This window comes from Pseudochaenichthys georgianus, chromosome 15 (genome assembly GCF_902827115.2).
Source record: "Pseudochaenichthys georgianus chromosome 15, fPseGeo1.2, whole genome shotgun sequence".
Classification (NCBI taxonomy): Eukaryota; Metazoa; Chordata; class Actinopteri; order Perciformes; family Channichthyidae; genus Pseudochaenichthys; species Pseudochaenichthys georgianus.
The window spans coordinates 28,415,764-28,439,515 of NC_047517.1; the positions used below are offsets into that span (position 1 = coordinate 28,415,764).

At 43.6% G+C, this 23,752-nt stretch overlaps 1 protein-coding gene across 5 annotated transcripts in view; it reads left to right on the forward strand.

Annotated features, from left to right (window-relative positions):
- The window catches only part of LOC117460144 (transcription factor COE3), a 67,101-nt gene that overhangs the window by 19,501 nt on the left and 23,848 nt on the right, over positions 1 to 23,752 (forward strand). For all 5 annotated transcript variants that reach the window (XM_034101397.2, XM_034101396.2, XM_034101398.2 and 2 more), the window contains exons 7-8: positions 19,680 to 19,761; positions 21,801 to 21,918. In XM_034101397.2, the coding sequence (XP_033957288.1) occupies positions 19,680 to 19,761; positions 21,801 to 21,918 (200 nt within the window). The remainder of the gene's footprint in view (positions 1 to 19,679; positions 19,762 to 21,800; positions 21,919 to 23,752) is intronic.

Sequence of the window (23,752 nt, forward strand, 5' to 3'; positions counted from 1 at the left end):
GTTAAGCCCGGTCTGTCTGACTAATGAAGTGGAGCGGCAGTTTATCAATTAACCCAGCACTGAGCCATTTGTGCTGGGGATAACACTCGCACTGGGTGTCACGGTGATCCAGTTTGGTGGCCTTTAACCTCTGCAAGTGTCCAACAAGGCAAGACTGTGTGACAATGACAGCAAGACACACAAGTCCACCAGTGGAAATCCGCTAAACAGGATTTGCGCCTGCTGCTCGCCGGCGAAATGCTGAGAAAAGGGTTTCGATTGATTGGGTAATAGGATCATGAAAAAAGAATCTCTACAAACTAACATTGGGGGTTTTCAGCATTCTCAGACTTGGCATAGATCATAGCAAACAACTTAGTGCTGTCTCTATTAAAACAAGCCCTCCTCTGCCATTATCTTTCCCCCCACTGCTCCTTCCTCCATTTCACATTGTTTGTGTTCATTAAGACATGGGCGACCTGCCTTATCCACACATCAGACCTAGCTCTCAAGAGTAATTGCGATGGTCTCGCAGAGGATAATGTGGTTTAAACTCAGTATAGCCTGTCTATTAGGAGAGACATGATGGCAACCACAAATAATAAAGAACTATTTATTCCTCTCTCTGTGACGCTAACTAGGTAACACATCAAGCCAGCCCCACTAAGGGTCTCTCTTACTGTCAGATATGGCACCCTTCATCCATTCCCAATGGCCCTTGCCTCGACATCTCTTCTCTTCATTTTCCACATGAGCTTGGTCATAAATGCACACACACCTCATATATATTTGATGGTTAATATTTATCCTCGCTAGGGAAGTGCACTTTACATGTGGTAACATACGATTACCTGCAATTCTTATAGCAAAGAAACAAAATCGATATGGATATATAATTCATGACGGAGGGGCTATCAGTTTTTATGGCTCTCTATCCAGGCTCATTAAAGTTTTATCGTAATTGACTGCAAGCAAGAGTTTTTAAGGCATGTTTCTCCCTCACTTTCTACCTTAAATAATTAAGTAAAGTTTAATTGGTTGTGTTTTGAAGCACCTAGTGGATGATAGGAGTCTCCCACATTCAAAACCATGAATTATAGAGCGATATGTTATGCATTAACCTGTCAGTTTGTCATTTGTGAAGGCAGAAAAGTATGGTCCCATCCCCCAAATCACAGCCTGAAATCGAATAAATGGCCGGGCCCTTCAGAAAATTCCTTTTCATGTCTTTCATTGCTGTGTTAATGTAGTGACATGACGCTGTCACTCAGATTGCTCCCATCCACCGCCAGCCCCGAATCGACTCCGCTGATTGGTGGTCAACTTGTTCTCTTGAAGGGAGATTGACAGACGGAAAATTGCACTCTCAGATTTCACCCTTCATTCGTTGCAGTTGTTCTTCCACTCGTCAACTCTCCGCCATGCCTGAGACAGACAGAGGCTTTATCCATTAGCTGTTGGCTTGGCGGGTGGGTGGGCAGATTGAGGCAGGATGGAGGAGGAGATGGGGGTGGGAAGACAATCCTACATTTGAGCACTCTGAGGGAAAATCAATCATGTCATCATAAGTGAGAAGTATGGATGAATTTCATCAGCTGGTTCCTGTCCCGTTCACGCCGCTGGCTTCCTGACTGGCCTGTCCCTCTGATTGGCATCCTCAATGACCCTTAAATCCGAAAAGAGAGGAGATTTTGAAAACACTATAATAAGAGAAATCGGACAGTAGTTTCAGGGTCCCATTTCCCACTTTTCCTGCTGCTGCACTGTGGGAAACCTCAAGTGGGTTTTCTTGACAAAGTGGTAATAGATTTACAATATGATGTTGTGCCAAACCAGCATTAGGCAGTTTTGTAAGAAAATGTTTCTCAACAATTTTCCGTCTACAGCAGATATGATGAAGTGTTATAAAGGGCAGCAGCACTCTGCCACTGAACTTTTTTTAAAAATATAATTTCCCCTATCATCTCACAAGGTCACCGATGAGCACTAAAAGCATCAGAGGTATAGGGTGTGAAGCAATCAAAAATGGATGAAAGTGAAGACATGGAAATCACAGATGAGAAATTGACAGCCGTTTACAGCCTTGTTGTTGATGTGAGTGACAGAGCGAGGGAGAAAGTGAGAGGGAATGAGTGAGGAGAGTGAAAAAGGCAGAGTTAAAGTGGTGATAAATTTAATGGAAAAATCAAATACAAAACAAATTCATTCCTCTAAACTTGATGCTTCAGTCGTTCTTTTCTTGGCCTGTGCTAAGCCTTAGAATAAACTGTCACTCCTTATCGATCGCATCTGAATTGTTACCGAGATTTCTGAAAAGTAGTCTTGACACACACCCGGCGAATAGTAATCTTATGAGATGAGAACATCCAGACTGAACAGCTAACACCCCTGACTTAAAATAAAAGAGGCTTTTCTTTCCTCCCTTTTTCAAATCCAAGTTAATACACTGTGGTGAATTACAAATTCAGTGATAAATATGTTGCTGTGAAAGATGTGCCCTTGTTGGATTTTATTGTTTTTGCTGGTAACTGTGGATGAAGGGGAGGTGGAGTTGAGGGGGGGGGGGGGGGGGTGGGGGCAGCTTAGTATTTTGTCATGGGGAATGTTTATAAACAGCAGCTGAGCATGAAATGTTTGTACACGATTTGTATGCCATTTGTGATGGAGATGACATGATCGAAAAATCAATTCACTTCACGTTTGATTTCCAGCGTGCGGTTAAATGAGTGCTGTCGACAGCACCGACTGAAATTCATGTATCATGGTATGGTTCATTATATTCCGATGGTGTATTAATTATGGCTATAGATAGAGAGCTCTGCTGTGAGCGGTAGCCTAGCTGCTGTGTGCCAGGGGGAGCTAGCCTGAGGAGGAAAGCTCTTCTTGTATCCACTCATCCCTCAGCTGACAGGCTTGCTCCAGGAGAAAAGGATTTCTCCGGATTGAGTGCCATTTTCTCTTCTTTAACAAGGAAATTAGTGTGTAAAGGAGATCTGTCAGGATAAAGTGCAGCTTGACTGCTGCTGCCCTCCCCTCCTCTCTGTCTTTCTTTCCCGCCCTTCCCTCCTTTCCTCATCCTGTAACTCGCTCTCCTCCTCTCTTGCTTTCCTCTCCCTTTCCTTCCCTTCTCCCCCACTCAATGGCTCCCTCAGGGGATCTTCTTTGAGCATTAGCAGAACACATCCAATGTCCCAGCTACATGATTTCATGATATGATTTGTACCGGGGATTTGCAATAATCCGCAAATAAAGTTGAAAGTGAATGACTCTCAATAAGAGACGCAGACAAGCAAGACCAAACCTTTTAAGATTTTCTTTATCTTTAATGGCATGAAAAATGAATTTGTTTTGCATTAGATCACAACAATTTAGCAATGGCCTGAGTATGTTGTTTTGTCTTTGGCTTTTATGATCATGATTAATTCCTGCACAGGAACCTCGCTGATATACATAATGCATCATTTGCTCATTTAAATGTTCAGTTCCTCTGCAGTTGCAGAGAGCTCGGTAGCTCATTACACATTACCCATGTGTGCCTGGGCTTTGGAGCCAGATATTCACTTGTAGTCAAATATACAGTATCAGCTGCTTTAGCAGGATATCACAAATTGACAATGGAATTAAACTCAGGTGTCATCTCCACCACTCCACCTTCATCCACCTCATGTTAGTTAGTCCCTTTATTTTGCTCCACCATTAGTGAGAACTAACTTTTCACCTCAACGAGACAGACAGGGATGAGACCTGCTGGCACATTTTAATAAGTCTGCTTCAAAGGTGTTGGGTGAGGATAGAAAATCAAAACATCCCAGGTTAATTTGAGATGTACTCTGCATCTGTGATGGGAAACAGCCTCACAGGTAAGTAAGGGAGACAATTAGGGAATATCCGTAAGTGCAGGAGCTGCATACTAAAAAACGCAAATCACTATTTCCCCATCTGGCCCCTACTGTGCCGAGAACTGCAGCTGAGGTCCGATTTCACCCGTCAATCACGGCCGCTTCGCTGTGGGGTGTGTGTCCTGGTGAGAGAGCCTACCCCCAAGTCATTAGCACACACAGTCAAACTGTACTGAGAACTGCCCTGCACCGCTCCGCTCTGCACCACGGTTTAAATATCCCCAGCCTGTGACAGGATCAGTTTAGCGATCTGTAGGATTGATCTCCTCTTTAAAGTTTTGCCTGAGGCGACTCTAATTGGGAACGAGGCTGCCTCCCACTCCCCTCACTCCCTTAACTGTCAGTCTTGGCTTTGTTTACTGAGGACATGCCCGAACCTATTTACTCAATAATGAGGAGACGTGGTGGGGATGCTGCTGATCACATTGAGGCCCCCAGCGGGACTTCTGCATGCTGGGAAGGGCGGGAACATCATTTTAGACTTTTTAAGATAGTGAAAGTTAGCCTACGCCGTTGATATGATGTAGAACAGTGAATATTTGTCCTCCTTATTTTCTCATATGGATCTCCTTTATTTGCAGAACACTTGTCAACCTTTGGGAATTCTTTGTTTTTTCCCTGTCATATCATTAGCTAAAATAGAACAGCGTTTAAAAGACAAAGCACACAAGTCGTACCATTTTTCGCTTGTAAAACACCCTCCATATGCTTTAAGCCATCTATAAAGAATGAAAGCAGACTGAGAGCCCACTCCAAACATTGAGGTATCGCCAGTGTCTTGCTGTGGAGTGGACTATTCATGACTGGAGGGCTTTGGCCTATTGGGCCATTTCCTTTTTCTCTCATAGTGCATTCCTCAGATTCTCACTCTCATTTAGGTTGTTTTCATTTGCACGGACCGACAAAGCCTTTGGTGTGGATAGCAAGGCTATAGAGTCCATTGATGCCCATTGGGATTATGAATGATGAAGTGGAGAAGCGGCCGCTATCAGAGGGACACAACACTGCTCTTAATAGAAAAGCATTTAGAAAGGCAGCAGGGAGGAGGTGTTGGTGCTGGGGGCTTTCTGACACTCGACTGATAAGAGGCAGCTCTTCAGAGGTGGTAGTGTGTACAATGAAACACGCTGATGGGGATACAATGACACACATGTTGCGTCTGACAGGCGGTGATTTAGACGTGGGGTAGAAGAAAAAAAAAAAACCTGGACCACACAACAGAGAGTTTCATGACGCTATATTCTCGCTACAGAATTGTCTTGTAAAGCAGCCTGTGCATGTTTCTACTTATTGGTCTGATTTGCGGGAAAATGCATTGTCATTACTCATATCCGGCCGTGACAGATTGGAGAGGAGCCGGGAAAGGGAGAGAGAGGAGTTGGTAGTGTAGTGGCACGGGAGTGAAAGAGAGATATGCAGAACGGGAGAGCTGTCAGTTTGAGGAATGAGCCTGATAAGAGGAAGGGACTCGGCAGATGGGCAGAGGAAACCGGCAGCACACTTCTCAATTAAACATGTAAATACCAAAAGCAGGCAGCGACGGAGATGAGAAAGTTAAATAAACACAGCACCGTGCTGTGATTACAAGCTCAAAACACCACCACCTTTGCCACTTTTTTTTTCTTTTAGTTCCTGCTACTCCACGGAAGTCTTTAATCCAGCTAAACTTCTGCTTCAACACATTATATATTACCTTGTTCTTGTTCTTGTTTTCGTCATCTCCTGTGGCTAAATTGATTCATGCAGAGTCAGATTCTTTGGGAAGTTGCACGCCCACCAGGAATTCTTGATATAGATCTAATTGAGCTATTCATCCATTCACTTTGTCCTTTGTTAGAATCTCTCTATTGTAATATTTGTTATAATAATTGTTGTCCATCATTTTTACATACGTGCCCCCCCAACGTGCACCCTGCTGTGAACTACAGGGAGTATCTTAAATACTTCTGTAGGCAGTGTCCCTGACATTAATAACAATGAGCTTGGCATAACCACAGTACATTCTTAGGGAAGATTCACAGTTTGACATTCAGCCCAGATGCTATCGTGGAGCCTCAGTGTTTAAAACCGCAGAGAAGACAGACATCTGTCACTTGTTACCTTTGAAGTGAATAAGAGAGGGACGCAGAAAAACACAGTGGACAAAAGGCCATTCTGACCACAGACCCTCAGTGTTTACAAACGGAAAGGGAGAGTGACAGGAGAAACTCAAGATGAATGGATCACTGCTGTTGATCTCTCCTTCTCATTCCATGTGCTAAGTTATTCCGTGGCTGCTACCCCAGTGGGGGGTGGAGGGAAACAGGAAGTTGAGAGAGGCAGGCAGAACGCCTCAAGGACTCTGGAGGAGCAGAGCACCGCAGCCTGCATGGGAAAAAAAAACGTACTGTACACTTCTCTAACCTGAGGTATCAAACATTACAAATGTGAACAAAATCCACATTTTAATGAGCAGATGATGCTATATTAAGGCAATATTTGCAATAGTGTTGATTTGCCATGTTGAAATAACAGGATCTGTTGCGTTAGCTGTTATTTTCTGTAGAGTGTGGATTTAAGAATAAGTGTATTTTGATATAATTATTAGAACAATGGCCGCATTCATTTGTCGTCTGTCATGTCTCCTCAGACCTGTTTCTATTTCAGGTTGCACGTCAAGTGAGAGCAGCTATATCTGGCTGGCAATTAAGCTGGTCCTGCCTCCCCTTGATGCTTGATTAGTCCGATTGATGGAGGAGGCCATATGTGGCGGTGTCAAAACTTGGCAGCCAGGCTCCATCCTCTCAAATGAGAGGCAGGCAATAAAGAGGCAGGCTGCCCAGAGTGGGTGCACGTATGTGAGGCCTGCAGCGCCATGATTCGGGCCCCCTGATATGTAGAATTTTCTCTGGGGGTCTTTCGGGGCACTGACCACTCCAGCCAAGTTCTGGTCGGGGCAGAGGTGGCCACCGGCTAGGGGTGTCACTGTACCGAGCCCTCTGGGGCACAAGCTCCAGGCAAAGCGTGGGGGAGTGTGTGGTGGTGGAAGGGGGGGGGGGGGGGGGCAGTGGTAGATGGGGGGGTTGGGAGGTTTAGAAAGCTGAAAGATATGGCCCCCTTCCCAATCTCGCTCGGAGACAACAAAAAGGGAATGCTTGAGAAGGGGAAGCAGCGGGAGGAGAGCACAAAGACAAAGGCGCGGGCAAGGTCAGTCTAGCTAATGGGCCTGAGCCGTAGGCTGCCTGGGGCTAGGCACACTTCTGTTCCCTCTCACACACTGGGCCTTCAAAGACCCTTCAGTCCACCCCTCTCCTCTCTTCCTCCATCTCTTCCACACCTCTTTTACTCTTTCCCCCACTTCCACTGGTGACACTTCCTCCCTTCAAAAGACTCTGCACAGGTGCCTTAAAGAAACCTTTTCTACAAAACACCTCCAAAATACTCACTTCTGAACATCAACAATTGTGATGAATGATCCAAACAGAAACTATTTCCACTCTTCCAAAAAGAGAGATATTTGGATGGAGAATTCTTCAGCTGTATTTGCTGTCAATCAACCGTCATTAGGTCCAAGGTGGGTTCCCTGGAAGTGCTAAGAGGAACTGTTGGAAATGAGGAGGAGGTGGGGTGTTGTTGTCAGGTTGGCTGGCTAGCGTTGCTTGGCTCCACTCGAGGGCTCCTTTAATGTGCAGCGGAGTAGAATAAGTGAGTGGCTGTGGGCACCAGCTGAGCTCACTCTCGTCTTCGCCTGGTAGCTGAGGGGTGAGCCGCTGCCACCTGACACTGGGCACACGGCTCAGGGCTCCTCTTGGCAACGTGGCACAGCACACATGTCCCCTCATTTGGATGGAGATTCAGACACAACACACAAAAGCTTTACCCCCCGGTCCTCCTCCTCCCCCTCCTCCTCCCTCACTCACTCACTCTTTTTCCCCTCCTGTTTTTTTTCTCTCCTTCCTTTAGTTTTTGACGGGATCATAATAATCTGGGTATCTTCTTGATCATGCCCCATGTTTTTTTCTTCTCCGTTCTCCCTCATCTTCTTGGAGACGAGTTTGAAATTGCCTGCGTCAGGACTTTGCTAATTAAAGTCATACTTTCAAAAATGCCATAATAACTGTTAATTAGCTTGATGCTATTTTCAGCATAATTTGCTAATTAGTGGAAAACCTGTACAGCGTTTCTCTCTAATTACAGTATGGCTCCGCACGGCGCATCTGTGCCTTGACTCCAAATGATACCATTACAAAGTCCCGTATTACGCATTCTCTCAAAACAGTTAATTGCCTCCACAGATAGTGAGATACTTCAGTCAGCTGATTTTTATGGTAATAAATGGACAGGCACAGACACAAACCTCCCTGGTTCATATTTATGAAATATGAAAAAGGAAAACAAGCTCCTTATGAGATGCATGGGGTTAGTGTTGGAATAAAATCTGTCTGGCTCTGTGATGATTTTGTGTGCTCATGCGTTGAGTTGCCGATACTTTTAATGAAGTTTGATTTATTCTATGTTATAACCTTTGAGCGAGTTAGTAATTACGTTGTAATTAAAGCGAAAGATGTAGACAGAAACGACATCAACCTTATAAAATGTAAAGGCAAAGATCTGACAGAGTGTGCTTTCAGAGGTGGCTGTCATGTAAATACAACTAGCAACATAATGTGGCCATGCCATTGCTTATTACTGAGACGGTAACTACCTTGTCGCCCCAACAGAATTTTTTGTAGTGTAGCAAGGGGAGAGAATTATGGACATGACCACAGGTTGACCCTAATACATGTGTATACTAGACACAAATTATGACTCATTAAGTGTGGTGAGGAGCGTGATTGGCATGACCTGTGACCTCAGAACGTCAGCTGTGCCCATCCTCCGCTTTGCCCCGCTTTTGACAGCCACCAGTCTGACAGGGCTAGCATCGGCGCCGGCTAATTAATGCACCACTTCAGAGACCCTTTCATTTATGGCTTCTGAAAGGCATTATTAAATTAATTAAACCACCAAGAGTTAGTCATTATGAAATCAGGAGGTTTACATGGATGACAGCGTTTATGAATTAAACATCCCCAAAGTTCCTCGCAGGAGATACCCCGAGCTGCATGTGGGTACCTAGCGCGACAGATGTTTGCCCCCCCCTTCCTCAAGCTAACCTGTATTGCAAGCGATTTAGGTCTCATTTGGGGGTTTGAAAATTGAAAGCTGGAGAGAAAGAGGTTCAGGGTAGCTAATGAGCAGAGAAAGAGAGGGGAAAAGGAGGTCACTAGCTCTGTTCATCTGTAGACAGTACAGATGGTTCTGTTTTATACAATACAACAATGGCGTGCATCAATTTGTTGATCGCTAATAGATAGCTACTCTCTGATGAATTGCAGACTGGGATCAGTTGTCTGTGGGTTTTAGCTGAGAACTCTACATTTATAGCCTGGAAACATTTACAAAAGCTGTGTGCTGTTTTTAACTCATCATGTGATGTGAAAACTACAAATGGTTCACAAGATAAATCCCATAAACTTGGGCTTAGCTGGAGAGCAGAGGGCAGAGATGAGTAGCTCACTCAGGAGCCTTGACGATAGACTCCTTTTCATCTGCGGACTGAGATTCACAGATTATCTCAAGAGGCTCTCTATCTCTGTCCTCGTCTCTATTTATCTTTTTCTGTTTCTCCACCCTCCCTCTCGCGCCCCTCGATTCAGGAAGTTTGCCAGCTACTGTCTTTGTTTACAATGCCAAGGGAAAATGTCAGAGCCGTTGAGAAAAATATCCTTAGAATCTTTTTTTTCATCTTCTTAATCTAACAGTTTACTGAACTTGATAAGTGTCCTATCAACATGCTAATCAAATTACTTCGGAACCAAAATTGACAGTTTTCATTAATTATACAAGATTATTCTAATTGCAATTCAAATTTATTCATTCTGAACAGAAGGTATTCAGTAATATTTTACAAAATTTGCATATTAAATGGAGGGAGTTGTGCATTATGCATGGTAATGTATGCAGGGTTTCTTATTTTTAACTTCACGGCCATATGTGGTGTCGTTGTAGGAGCAGGTGAAAAGTCTAAGTGTGTTTAATTTGCTTGACAAACATTCGGCTGGAGCTTGTCAAGGGGAGTATTGTGAATGCCAATCTTTATTCCCTCTTTATTGATTACCCCAAACTCTAAACATCTGGAGGTAAATGGCACTGAGAGAGATGAACTGAATCATGGGATTAGTACCTTCAATGACTGAATCACTATCAATTACTTCAATAGCATAATTCAAGTGTACCGCATAAAAGCTACAGTACGTTGGTTTGAGCCAGGATTAATATTGCAATTTACCGTAACAATGGAAGCATGGGAATGATATGGATGGCGTCCAACTTTTTCACATTGATGTCATAAAGCTAATGCCGTTATCTAAATACGAATATATTTAATTCCTAATTTAGGCTTTGTTTGTAAAATGAAAAGGCTGAACGCATTAGGCACATGTTTTAAAAGGTAATGGATTCTGTGAGTAGAACAACCTTATTTATTCACTGAGACGCAAAACCCCCAATTTGCTCTTTGTTTTTATTTCCTAGAGCGGGCAGTGAAGTGCAAACAGCTTACTGGGAAGCTGTTTACTACTGTATATGACAAAGGGCGTGCGTGCATGCGTGTGCGTGTATGTATGTGTGTCTGTGCGTGTCTGTTTACGGGGAAGGGGGCGTCTCTTCCAGCTCCACAGGCAAGGTCTTGTGTTGTAATGTAAGCGTAATAATTATCAAACAGCATCGGGGGCTCTGGGTACGGGCTTTAACAGGGGGAGAGCATGTTTGATATGTAGAATCAGCCCATAGTGCATCCATAGAGGGTGACTAAATCGCACGGTTCATGGATCACATTAGTATTGCTCTGCATCTACCCTCGCACTATAGGTGATTTCCATTTAGACACACATTTCCACATGAAGATAAATATGACTTGAATCGTAATTTCCCTGAAGTAAATATAATACAAATACAACATAATACAGTGTCAGACCAGGCAGGCTAATAGATTACTAGCGTGTTTTCCATTTGTATGGTAAGTGGTGAACCTAGGTGGTGGTCTGGCGAGTAACAAATTGAATGTTTAATCCATCTCAGTGCAGATTGAGGGTATCAGAAAGATCGGTAGTCGTACGAGTTCTCTTGTGACTGCTAGTGTATTAGATATTTTTACTCTTCAGGGGTTTGGGGAATGTTGTTGGATTAACAAGAGGTGCAAAGTGGTAGATAAATGCAATTTCTTATCTTTTTCTGAAGTCGTCTGTTATTTTTCAAATAGGTATTTGGATTTGACATGCAGTGTTTCCAGTCATTCAGTGCTGTAATCTCTGATGTCGGATTAAAATAACATTATCTCAGTTTTAGTTCGATATTTTATTACTTTTAATCACAGAACTTTATATTGTGTTTTAAATACTTATATTGAATTATTAACCCCTCTCACCAGCTACATATGTTTAAATTATTACACTTGCTTCATTATATCCTCTCATTCTTTAAAGGCCCTTCCCCATATGTTAAAGAGACCATTGTGGGGAAACCGTGACAAATATGCAAAAGATATGCTTCCTTAATGTTACCAAACATTCTCTAAATACATATTTAATTCTTTTATAAATGTTTGCTTTGGCATTTTGGAGAAGCAAGATTAGCGTCAACTGCACAGCATCTCGTATAAAGTGTGACAAATTGATATTTTTATATAGCTTAATCTGTTTACTATGATGTTTATGCGAGGAATTATTACAGACTAATTAAAGAAATCACTTTGATATAATTAGTCAGATTTCAGGAAGCTCATTAGTAGTAATTTGCATGAAAAATAAGCCCTGTAGTGGTGCTTAGACCTAGCTATTCGATCTGTGTGTTATCTGGTTACACATCAACCCCCATTGTTTGTTGTTTGAGGCTGTCTGAAGTGGTCCACAATATTTTCAGTCATTGCCCCAAGAAGCTAGTGGGGTATCTTTTAACAAATTCCTTCCCTAAAGCAAGTCAACCTGTATGTGGAAGCAGACACATGCCTCTGTGTACATAAAGCAGGAGGAGTGCGCGGCAAAACACTATTTATCTGTCAAGTTCCTGACAAAGAACTGAGCTCAGCTGACAAGTAAGGGTTTCCCTCAGCAGAGCAGGGGGGCTTTATTCACCATACTTACATGCCCAGTCTATGCCCAGAGACTCATGTTATTTGCAAATCATATTCTTTGAAAACTCACAAACGGGGCGAGACATGCCATGCTACGGGTTTGTCAGCTGCCTTCACAACAGCTAGCTGTATCGCTAACAGTGTGCGGTTCGGTAAGGAAGCAGCTTTCTCTTAGCATTTGCCTCGCTGTCACTTTTTCCAACACATGCGATCTGTGTCTTCATGCTTGGGGTCTCTCCTCCCTCAGAGGGTTGCCATCTTCCCTTTGGACTGACAAATAAAACGCCCACACTCCCGCTGAAATAAAAAGAGGAAGAAAAAAGAAAAACCCACCCGTGGTATTACATCATTCTCTGCTGAAGCAATTCCTTCCAGAAATTGATGTAGCCTACATATATTTTATTCACATAACAAGATAAAAGTAATGGTTATGATTTAAAATAGAAACGCTTTTTTTTCTTTCAGGATAGGCCTACCTCTGTCTTAGGCAGAGGGGTTTATAATGCAGGTACAAAAAACAGGACCTGTTTATTCTCCATACCCTTTTCCCACCATGGACGAAATCCTTCCCTAAACATCCGGACAGAGAAGCACTTGTGTGTCGCTGATGTCACAGACCTACCTGGCCTCCCTCTCACAAAAGCTAAGGTATCATTAGCTAGGCCCACACAATGGCCATTCAACCAAGCCACTGCGCTCCTCAGGACTTGGGAACAATGTTATTTTTTGTCTCAGAATTATAAAGACAGAGTTTTTGCAGGAAACCTGACAGACAAAACCCTTTAGAGGTAAATGCTCCAGGCGGCTTTTGGGTTTAATCTTTTCCCATTAGCATTTTGCCCCCCCCTCCCCTCCCTTTTGCTCACACACAAAGACCATATTTACAGGGTCAAAAGTAAAGGCTCGGTGTCTCTGGAGACTTCTTTTTGTGTAGATCTTTTCTATATATTGACAACACTCGCATTTATTTTTTCATTTTCTGCTAATGTATTTCAAACGGGCTACTGAATAGGGTACTGAAACCTTTAACAGGTATATTGGTTTGTGGCGGTAAATACATTTGTATACAATAGAAGAACAATTTGACACGCTTTTTCACCCTGAAACAAATATTATGAGAAGTCACACATTCAAGCATATTAAACATTATTAACCCACAATGCAGGGGTTTATATAATAAAATAGTTATATTGTCAACAATACAACACAGCTAAGGGTTCATATGTGCTACCTTTGTGTGTGTGTGTGTGTGTGTGTGTGTGTGTGTGTGTGTGTGTGTGTGTGTGTGTGTGTGTGTGTGTGTGTGTGTGTGTGTGTGTTTGGGTGAATGTGTGCTTACGTGTGTCCGTGTGCACACATTCACTTATGCTTGTGTGTGTGTGTGTGTGTGTGTGTGTGTGTGTGTGTGTGTGTGTGTGTGTGTGTGTGTGTGTGTGTGTGTGTATGTGTGTGTATGTGTGTGTGACTCCATGTGTGTGATTCATTCCAGGGCAGTTTTAGTCCTTATAAAATATTCATTTTGGTTGTGCAGGGCCCTGTAATTGCCATCTCTCACCCTGAATTATTTATACCTCGCACAGACTGACAAAGCTTTGCCATACGGCCCCAGATGAATCAGAAAGCAGCCATCTCTGCTGCCAACAGCACTGGGCTTTCACACAAATATGGCAGCCACGTCTCTCTGCCTGGCCTCTCTTAATTTGACATTTTCTTTTTCCCCCTGCCTTTGTCCTAGGTGCACAGAAAGGTTACCTGTTAGCTTTAAGCAACGACCCGCTCTCTGTCTTTCTGTCTCTATCCCCCCCTGCCTACATGACAGTCCACAGTGGGTGTTTTTTTTTTTTTGTCCTTCTGAGAATGTGTTAATGTGGCTGCGATGTGAGAGTGGCTGCCTCATGTTTTATGATGACTGACCAGTCCTGACAGCCACTTCAGATGTATGTATTATACATTAGTAATAATATGATGTAGAAATACACTCGGATACATTTGAGCATGCATGGACACACAGAAAAACCACTGGCTCACGACCTATAATTCACACACACACAAATACACATGCAAATAAGCCCCCACAGCCATGCTGGATCCAGCATGGCTGTGGGTAAACGGTCAAAGCCCCCCTGCTGGCTCTGCCTGTAGAGCTGCGTTCCTCTGCCCGGCTCTGATCGTTCCAAGGTGCCACAGGAGAGAGACGCTGTATGGCTCTCATTGTAGACTGGCTCTGGGGCCTTCCAGAACCCCACGTCCAACACCCTAAATACTACTATTCACCCCCGCCAGTTCCAACATATGCTTATCTTCCATCTTACTAGTGCAGGGAGGTGCTGACTGGTATTTCCTTAGGCCCCGAGCTCCGATGCTGACCAGTAATCAAAGCACGGTATTTCTCCCTCCTTCGCAAAAATAACCTGGAGACACCTCTCTGCAGTCCAGCTGTTGAGCAGAGTAAATATTCCAGAGAGCTGCATTGTTTATGTAGGTAATTCTTTTTCATTATTTCAGCAACCTCACGGCCGACTTCGCTGAGACTGTCATAGCCATTATCAGTAATCATCATCACGCCGGTTTGTGGTTGCTGGTGATGATTCACCAATATTTATGAAGCCCAGTTTGGATGTAGATGATGTTGGCTCTACAGCGGCAACCAGTGCTTGATTTATTTTTACAACAAGGCCACGCAAGACAAAACAACGCAGAATTATTTATGTTTTGTGTCTTATTATATTGTGTTCAAAGTCGTGGTAGAGAAAAGGCGTATTCAGAGTAAAACAAAGAGCAGCGTGCAACAGTACACAGCCTCAGCAGTATCTTGATGTGAGGGGATGGGAGAGGCAGAGAGAAAGCTCGGGGCTAAACATGCAGTATTTGGCGGGCTGGAGCTAAAAGCTGCATAAAGTACACAGCCTTAGTCCACTGCTAGCAAGTGATGGATAGTTAGCAGGAGCTCCGAGTGTTCGTCTAATCTGTTACAGTAAACCTGTGCCAAAGCCTGAAGGGAATCAGTGGGGGCTTGCTAGGAGTGGGTTTGACGCAAAACCATTTGTGAAGACGAGCTATTCTCTTAAGTAAGAAACTAACAGTGTCCGGAGAGAGAGAGAGAGCCAGAGAGCAAGCGAGATAGGAGGTGAGGAAAATGAGTGAGAGTACGAGACAGAGAGAAGGAGGAAGAGATACCATAATGAGTCCTGTAGCCATGGACTAAATGAAGAGGGATTGACAGAGTGACGGATCCTCAAGTGAAATAATGTCAATGCCACTCTGCCCATTAGAGAAATGGGGGGATGGTGGAGGAGAGGGTAAAGATGGATGAATGGAGGGACACAGCTACATGTTAGGGTGCAGAGGAAGCACATACATTATGTGTCACCCCCACCAACACACAAACACACCACCAACAAAGATATGAAATATGAAACAACAAAATGAACTGACAATAGCAGCGGAAGAAAATAAAGGAATGAAAACTAAAAAAGGCCTTGGAAATACCCAATAAATTCTCCGAGACATGTACTTGGGATATTTGATGTCGAACAATAATAATCACAGTGACATCTGCTTGCTGCTCTCAGAGGACATGGGCCGAGCCCGTGAGTGGAAGGGTTAATCTCCCAAACCCAATAAGGCTGGATAGTGAGGCACTTGTTCCCTGATAAAGAAGTGATAGGATCTGTGGGTCTGGTCCCTCGGCGCTTGTACAGGGGTAGAGCAAATATTGTTAATGTGCTGTGGTTTACTTCAGCTAAGGCGAGAAAAACAGCTCTGCTTGACGAGAGAAGACAGCGGCGAACCAGAATACGACATAAATGTCCACGCAGCTCCACTAGGGCCTCTCAGGGACTTAACTGGCATATATATCCAAGACTCCTCAGTTGCATAAATAAGTGCTCGGTAAGATTAAGATCTATAAGTGTCTCTATTTCTCGTTTTACCTGCTCCGCCTTGTCACAACAGGGATCTGAATGCAGTTCAGTGGAGTGCCTAATAACTGGAGCAGTAGGTAGGAGAGGCAGGAGGCTTGACATTAAGACCCCGGCGTTTTGGAAATCCGATACGCTATTGACCCGTGTACTACTATCTCAGCGTAGAGATCTGGTGTCAGCAGATTGTACTCTGACTCTTACAAATACTGTGGCCATCTGTCAGTGTATTGTATAACGACCTAAACAAATAAGGGGAAGCTCTTTTGTACAATAAGGTTCAAACTGAAATATATAGCGTTGTTTCTGTTATCTAAGAAACAAGGAGTGAAAAGACTTCAAAAACAAAAAAAAATCTGATTTGCATTTTTTTATACGAGTCATTAACAATAACACAAATCTGAAAATGAATGGATAAAAGAGTGAAATTGACAGGAGAGCTGGCCTCCACTGCCGGTGGAGCCTCCTTAATAATACAGCATTATCCTTATTTGCCCTCTTCACTCAAATCAAAGGGATGGACATTAATGCATGAGTGACATCAACCCTGCAATTAAGTTGGCCATTTAAATGAGAGAAGGCCTTCTTCACCCTGCCTGTTTGTTTTTTTCCTCTCTCTCTCTTCTTTTTTTCTTCCTGTTCCCCCTCTGTTTGATGATGCGAGAGGGTGAGCTAGAATTAGGGCGATGGGTCTTCCTTTGAGTGTCAGCCTAAAATGATCAGAGTAAAGATAAGAGGGTCTAGCAGCCCTCAAATCAGTCAAAGTGCCAAAGTCGGCCTTTTTCTCCTCAATTACCGGGTCTGTGAAGCCAGGGAGTGGAAGGCACCGAGCCTGCTGCATTACTAAAGAGACAATCTATTTCCCCTTTGACCAGAGGGAGAGAAATCATTATGGCATGATTAGTAGCTTCGGCAGCGGGCGAGCATGGAGGTACTACGGGAGAATCGTATTAATTGCCTTATACCAAGGCATGAGCAGGATTGTTTTAACGTTGATTTCTGGACCTGTATGACGAGCTGTCGGAGATAAAAGCTGATGTCAGGTCTTAGTTATACTGGCAGACTGGAGGCATGCAGACGGAGAGGCTTGATGTCAAAATGAGCTTCCGTGGCTGCCCTGGAAGTCTTTCTCTATATGCCTGTCGATGTCTTCCTCTTTGTCTTTCTTCACACTTCATAGTTTTCCTTTACGCCTCCCACTATCCCTCCCTCTACTCCCCCCTTCCCTCAGATGGACTACACCCCACCCCTACCCACACTCCCTTCCTCTCTCTCCTCCAACTGATAGCTGCCTTGGCCGATTATTTCATCCAGTGAGGTCCACTGAGAGCCTCCTCTCCCGGCTTTGGAAGAGCTTTAATTAGCCATGTTAATATCCCCTTCATTGGCCTTAATATCACTCAACACCTTCCTCCATCTCAGCGGCCACCAGGGTCCCCCTGTCCTGTCAGAACAGCTGATTATTGAGAAGGATAGCTTTAATCAAACCTAATTGCAGTTCATTCTTTCTCTCTATCCCCCTTTGCCCTCCATTGCCAACATCTAATGGCAGCGACGACTTGATATCCCATTAAAAAACAATTAAACAACCTCCTTTTGTCTCTGTGCGTGCCAAAACACCAGCACAAACTTCTGTAGATATTTAAGAAGTAAAAGAGAGAGAGAGAGGGGCCTTGTCTTAATTGCTCTCCTTCTCACCAAGGACCAATTTGCACTGTGCTCATGGAGAATCTTAACCAACTCAAATGTAATGGATGCTATAGCGCTGCCACGGCTGTGGACTATGAAAATTAAGCTTATCTTTTTAGAAGAGAAATTGTGCTTAATTGCCTTCATAACAGTAAACATAAAGGAGCCTCTTTATGATAGCGTGGGCACTCCATTTCTTGTGTTTATTGGTTCTTAACTTTTGGTTTTGCTGTAGTAGGAAGAGTATGTAAAAGCATTAAAGTATCCAAGAAAGGAAACAACTCTGGAAGTAATGTTTTTCTTTTATGAAGTCAATGCATTGCCTCTGTAATGTATTCTTTCTCTTGCTCCACATTACATTCACCAACGGGTTATGCAAGCCCATGCACATGCTCTCACACACACATACGTATGTAGATGTGCACGCAGATACACACACACACACTCACACTGGCCTTACCCAATCTGTATGAGAGGCGACAGACAAATAAAAGTCGTATTTCAGGTCTGCTTTCCGCAGATGTCTGCTGCTCTACATTATGACTCTTTGGGGAAATAAAAACAGGGTCAGGGAATTAGAGTACATAATGGTCATTTTGATGATCAGCCAACAGATGCAACCCAAAAAACACAGTGAACACAATCAAGCGAAATGCACTAATGACAAGTCAGGTTTTTTATGGGCTCGCCACACACCGACAGGCAATCAGCATTCTGGCATGGGTTAAAACGTCTTTTATTGATGTTCAAGCCAAAGCTCCTTGGATGTGGAGTGAAAATATTTTCTCACCTTTCCTTTCCCTCCTGGGTCCTCAGTTAAGCACAAGGTATAGGAGTCTATCGAAGAACGCTTCTAAATGACCAGTGCATGTGTTAATGTGGCCAGGGTTAGAAGGGTCATTTCAGACTCTGATTTATGGCCTGGCCAGGATCCCACTGGGTGAAGGAGTAGTCTTAAGTGTTGTGAAAGCGTCCTCTCAGGCCACACAAGCCACTGTATTTAGCGGAATGAAATGGCCATGCAATCTATGGTGCAATCTATGGTAATCCAATGAGCCACTGTGATTCTGTGAGCCAAAGTTGTGTTACAATAGAAACCACAGTATTGCAAATAGTAACGCTCGTGCAATGTGATGAAAAATAAATATCTCAGCACGGTATTTTTTTAATGAATAGCAGAAAGCGAAGGCACAATCAGTCATGATTCTTTAGGGAGAATTTAGAAAAACAAGTCAATTACATTGTTTATTCTGTGTGGTTGTGTAAGAGTTGACACAATAGACTAAATCCGAGACAATATATCTTATTTGCCATGTTGTTAATTTTCCTCTTTTTAACTGTTTTATGTCTTGGCGCCACATTTGATAAACAGCTCTTATCGTGCGGCTTTATCAATACATTTTGCGAGACCTGAGAGAAGGACAGGAAGGCAGATTACAAACTAACCAAGCCCAGATCTCACTCAGACGTGACATTTGTTCGGAGACGATTAGCCAGGTTGTAATTTGTGGCATAATTGCCTCACCCACCCACAAGTGCATGGGTGTGTGTATGCGTTGTATGTCTGTGTGTGTGCGGCATACGGTGGTCCCAAGAGTGTCCGCCTAATTGCCTGACAGGACTATAAGTTTTGTGGCGCGCTCCCACCTTGTTAGGTCCTTTATCCCTGATGCTCTTCAAACAAGACCTGGTCACAGGTGGGCCTCATTTGCTTCCCTATTGAACAGGAGTACTTTAATTGCACAGGGGGTGTCCTGGGATTAAAGAGGTGGGTGGAATATCAAGTGACTTTCTGTATGTTAGTGGCAGATGGGTGTTGAGAAAGACCCATGAACTCAGGTGAGGGGATGAGACGACAAAGAGACTGATGCGCTTGATTGTTTGGCGGAAGTAAATAAATCGGCGACTTCCTAAACTGAAATAATCCAATATCACGTTGTCTGTGGGAGTGTTTGATAATTCTCACGATAATGTTCCATAACTTGGTCTTTTAAAATGTGTAATTAATCGGGTTTCCTTTTGTTTTGTGCTTTCTTTCAGATTCTTCCTCAAGTTCTTCCTCAAGTGCAATCAGAACTGTCTGAAGAATGCAGGGAATCCGAGAGACATGCGCAGATTCCAGGTGACTGAAGTCTCACACAAATTCCCCTCTGTGACAAATGCACAGCTACACTAAGTCACATCGACACACATATGAATTCAATTCTATTATTGGCACTGAAGGAGGCAAAACCCAGGGAAAGAGAGAGTGAGGGATTTTGTATCCTGTGCGCTCTGGACAGAATATTTATTAGGGAATACCATCTGACACAAATAAGGATATAGGATTTAAGAGTGCCATCAATTGTGTTCCTGACAGCTTTCTGAGCCTCAGCGCAGAGGGGAGGACGATCCAACCACATGTAACAACAGTGTTAACTCAGGATCTGTCTGGCAGCGGAAACGCATACCTTCTTATACACACATATGCACAAGCACGCAGACGCACACACATATGGATGGATGCCCATACAAGCTGGAGTGCATATATTTACTTTCACTACATCCCTCTCTCATTCTTACCCACATATGCATACACTTAAACTCACACATATGCAGTGCACTGTAAAGCCAATGAAAACCATCTTAAGCCATCTGAAAACCATCATTATTGTGGGCTGATAAAATGGTGCGATTTACACTAAAAGGACATCACCGTTGAGCACTTTTACAGCTTCTTTAACTCTCTCGCTTCTAATGCGGCAAGGAGTTGATCCTTGAAATTATCGACCCCCCCCCCCCCCCCCCCGCCTGCTGATCCATGTATCCAACCATCCATCCATTTTACCGAGACACTTTCACCACGAGCAGCCCTCTAGGTCAAGGTGAGAGAGTTTAGTGTGATTTGTCCTATCAGGATAGCGACAAACTACAAGAGGGCGTCCGTCAGACACAGCTCTGTTCTGTGATAGACACACCAGCCAGCATCCTCCAGGAGGAAGCCTGGACATGAAACAGAAAAGACAGGATGTCCCCTCCTGATGTCACCATCAGACCTCCCCTGCCTCCTCAATTCTCCCCTAAGGCTGAATGTGGACTGATGCATGACAGCCACTGGGCTTCACCTCTCGCTTCTGTGTGTCAAAAGGAATTTAAGAACAAAATGTTTTTAGTTTTTTTAACTTAAACATTTACATTAAGACTAAAACATCAGGATTTAGGTTTTTCTTTTTTTGCTGATGTTCAGCCCTTTGTCTTCCATCCAACAGTTAGTATACCATTTCCTCCCCAAATAGATTTCCCAGATGCTCCAGCATAGGTGTTTCTGTAGCCAAAGTTGTGTATTCTGCATGCCTTCCTCTCCACTTATTACCCCCAAAAACCAGCTGGAGGCCAGAGAGGGCCCAATCCATCATCCTCAGCTTGGCCCAGCTCTGAACCTGCTCACAAGAATGGAGCTCTTTCACTTCCCCTTCTCTCCCCCCCTCCCCCTTACACCCCCACCTTTCCCAAACCAACCAAAAAAAAAAGCGCCCCCCTAAATTCCACTGCTACACCGAGGTCACTTACCGGCGAAGCAAACCTGAGAGGGGCTCTCTGTTTCCGGCTCAGAAACACTTTGGCCATTCACATGCGACTCACTGTTTGGAGATGTGGTAGCCAAAAAACAACAACAAAAATAAGCATTATGAAATATGGAGTGTGGCTTGGAATCTGATCCTAGTAAAATGTTTGCAGAGTAATGGGATGGAGCATGGTTCAGTTGCTAATGACTCCAGTAATATTTTAAAAGGGAGGCCTTCCATCCTCAAATAGATGGACAAGCTGATCAATAATTCTGAGCTTCTGCTATGATGTCAGCAAACGGAAATGGTAGTTTAGTGATTGAAAAGTCAATTAGCTGCACACAAATGCAGACACTAAAAAGCAAAAACAAAATGGCTGAGAAGCCGGGTTACTGTAATGCGATATCTCTAAAGAGAACAACCACTCATGAGGTTTGACAATAGTAATCAATAGCACACGAGCATGTACCTGGACACAGCAGAGTTTCTAAAGCATTCATGTCTCCCCTGTACCCCAGAGAACTAGTGAGGCTGTCATTATAACCATATTTCTCAGCTTTTCTTTTTTTCCCTACAATGTATTAAATTGCATGTTTCACCTTCACTTCTGTTGCAGGTTGTCGTATCGACGACCGTCAATGTGGACGGCCATGTCCTGGCTGTCTCCGACAACATGTTCGTACACAACAACTCCAAGCACGGGCGAAGGGCTCGCAGACTCGACCCTTCAGAAGGTACGTGTCCTTATCTGGAGAATGGTAGGCACATTTTTACATCTTATAATTTGCTACGCTCCATTTTCCTTTTTTAGTGTCTTTTAAACTTTTTTTTACAAATCACACACACATAGTTGCTATTAGTTCCTTTGAATCATTAGTTCCTCCATCGCTTTCATTTCACTTTTAAAGTTTCTTTGTGCCTACCTATTGCTTTCTTTACTAGAAACAGTATGCACTACTATGTGCATTTGTTTTGTCGATATCACTATTGATGAGGGTAATACTCAGGCTCATTCACGATTTTAAAATGTTTTACTACTTCCAGTCTCCTAATGCACCTACATGTGTCCTAAAAGCCCATGTGAAACATGATCAAATTGCTTAAGAATTTGGCTGTGAGGTCAATTTCCTGTCATTGGGTTCTGCAGATTTAGCTGTGAGTGAGCTGAAACAGGGGGAGGAAGGAGAACGAGTGAAAGGAGGGGGGAGTGGGTTGATGGTGTGTGTGGATGGTGTGTGTGTGTGTGTCTGCATGTGTGTGTGTGTGTGTGTGTGTGTGTGTGTGTGTGTGTGTGTGGAGGGGGGGGGCGGCTATGAGAAAAACAGAACTTACTGTTTTTCTTCCAACTGATTCCATATGATAGACTGATTGCCTGCTCAGCCAAAAGGGAAAAAAGAAGGACCACCAAACCATGGGAAATCCAAAAAGTAAAATGCACTAAACGTAACCTTATGACCCTCATGGCCTCCACTCGCAGATGGGAGCACACGCAGCTGAAAGATCGAAAGAAAAAAGAAACTGACTTGGGCCAATTGTGCAAATTGCTTATCTTCAGATTTCAAGAGCCAATTATGGCTGGGCAAACAGTTTATATACACCACTGACTAAAACAAGCTTCTCTACACATTAATGGGCATTAATGGCTCTATCACCAAAAGCAAATGTAATGTTTAATACAACAACGACTAATAAAAAAAAAAACTAGACAATTAATATATCTCGGTGCTCTCCGGTCCTAGTGGGGGATATAGCTAATCTATTTGTTTTTGTCTTTATTAATGACTCCTCTACTGGAGAACAAAATCAAATAATTAAAGTCCTGCCCGGAGCACCAAAGTCATTATGTTCGCTGACGTTCTGTTTGTGTGTTTCACGTTTATGACACGATAGGTGTGGATCGCCTAGCAACCAGTTTCTTAATGAGGGGAGCAATTAAAGAGGTTGAGCCCTCGCCTCCATGTTCCCCCTCTCCCATGGGACCCCGTGTGTTTTGTGTGTCTCTATATGTGTGTGTGAGTGTGTGCGCTTGTGTTCTTTACAGGTTACCCCAACCCATCCCTTTCTTCCTCTCTTCACCACACTCTTCAAAGCAGCAGAGTGACGCCCCGTAAAGCAAGAAAAGACGCTATTGTCAACCGCCCAGTTGAACATGTCTTTGTCTAATAACTTTAATACACCTTCCCTCTGCTTAACCACATGTGACCTCACAAGTTTAGATCTTCTTCTTCTTTTTTCTTCCCTCTCAGACTCAGCACCATAGCAAACTAATTTAACATGCATCAACACTGATTGCCGGCTTTGTTTGAGTCACCTTTAACAAACAGAGACGTGAGAAAAGGAGACTTGGCCATAAAATGTAATTCGAGTCATGTCTTCCATAGTGCTCTGACAACTATCAGGCAGACAGACAGCGTGCTTTAAATTAGCAACACATTCTTCCTCCAGAGTTCAATGGGCGAGAAGCCTCAGAAATGTGGCTGACTGACTGTGTGTGGCTGAAACAGAGAGGCATCCTCACTCTCAGCTCACACTGCACTTGCACTGACTTGCTCACATTGATCAAGAGGT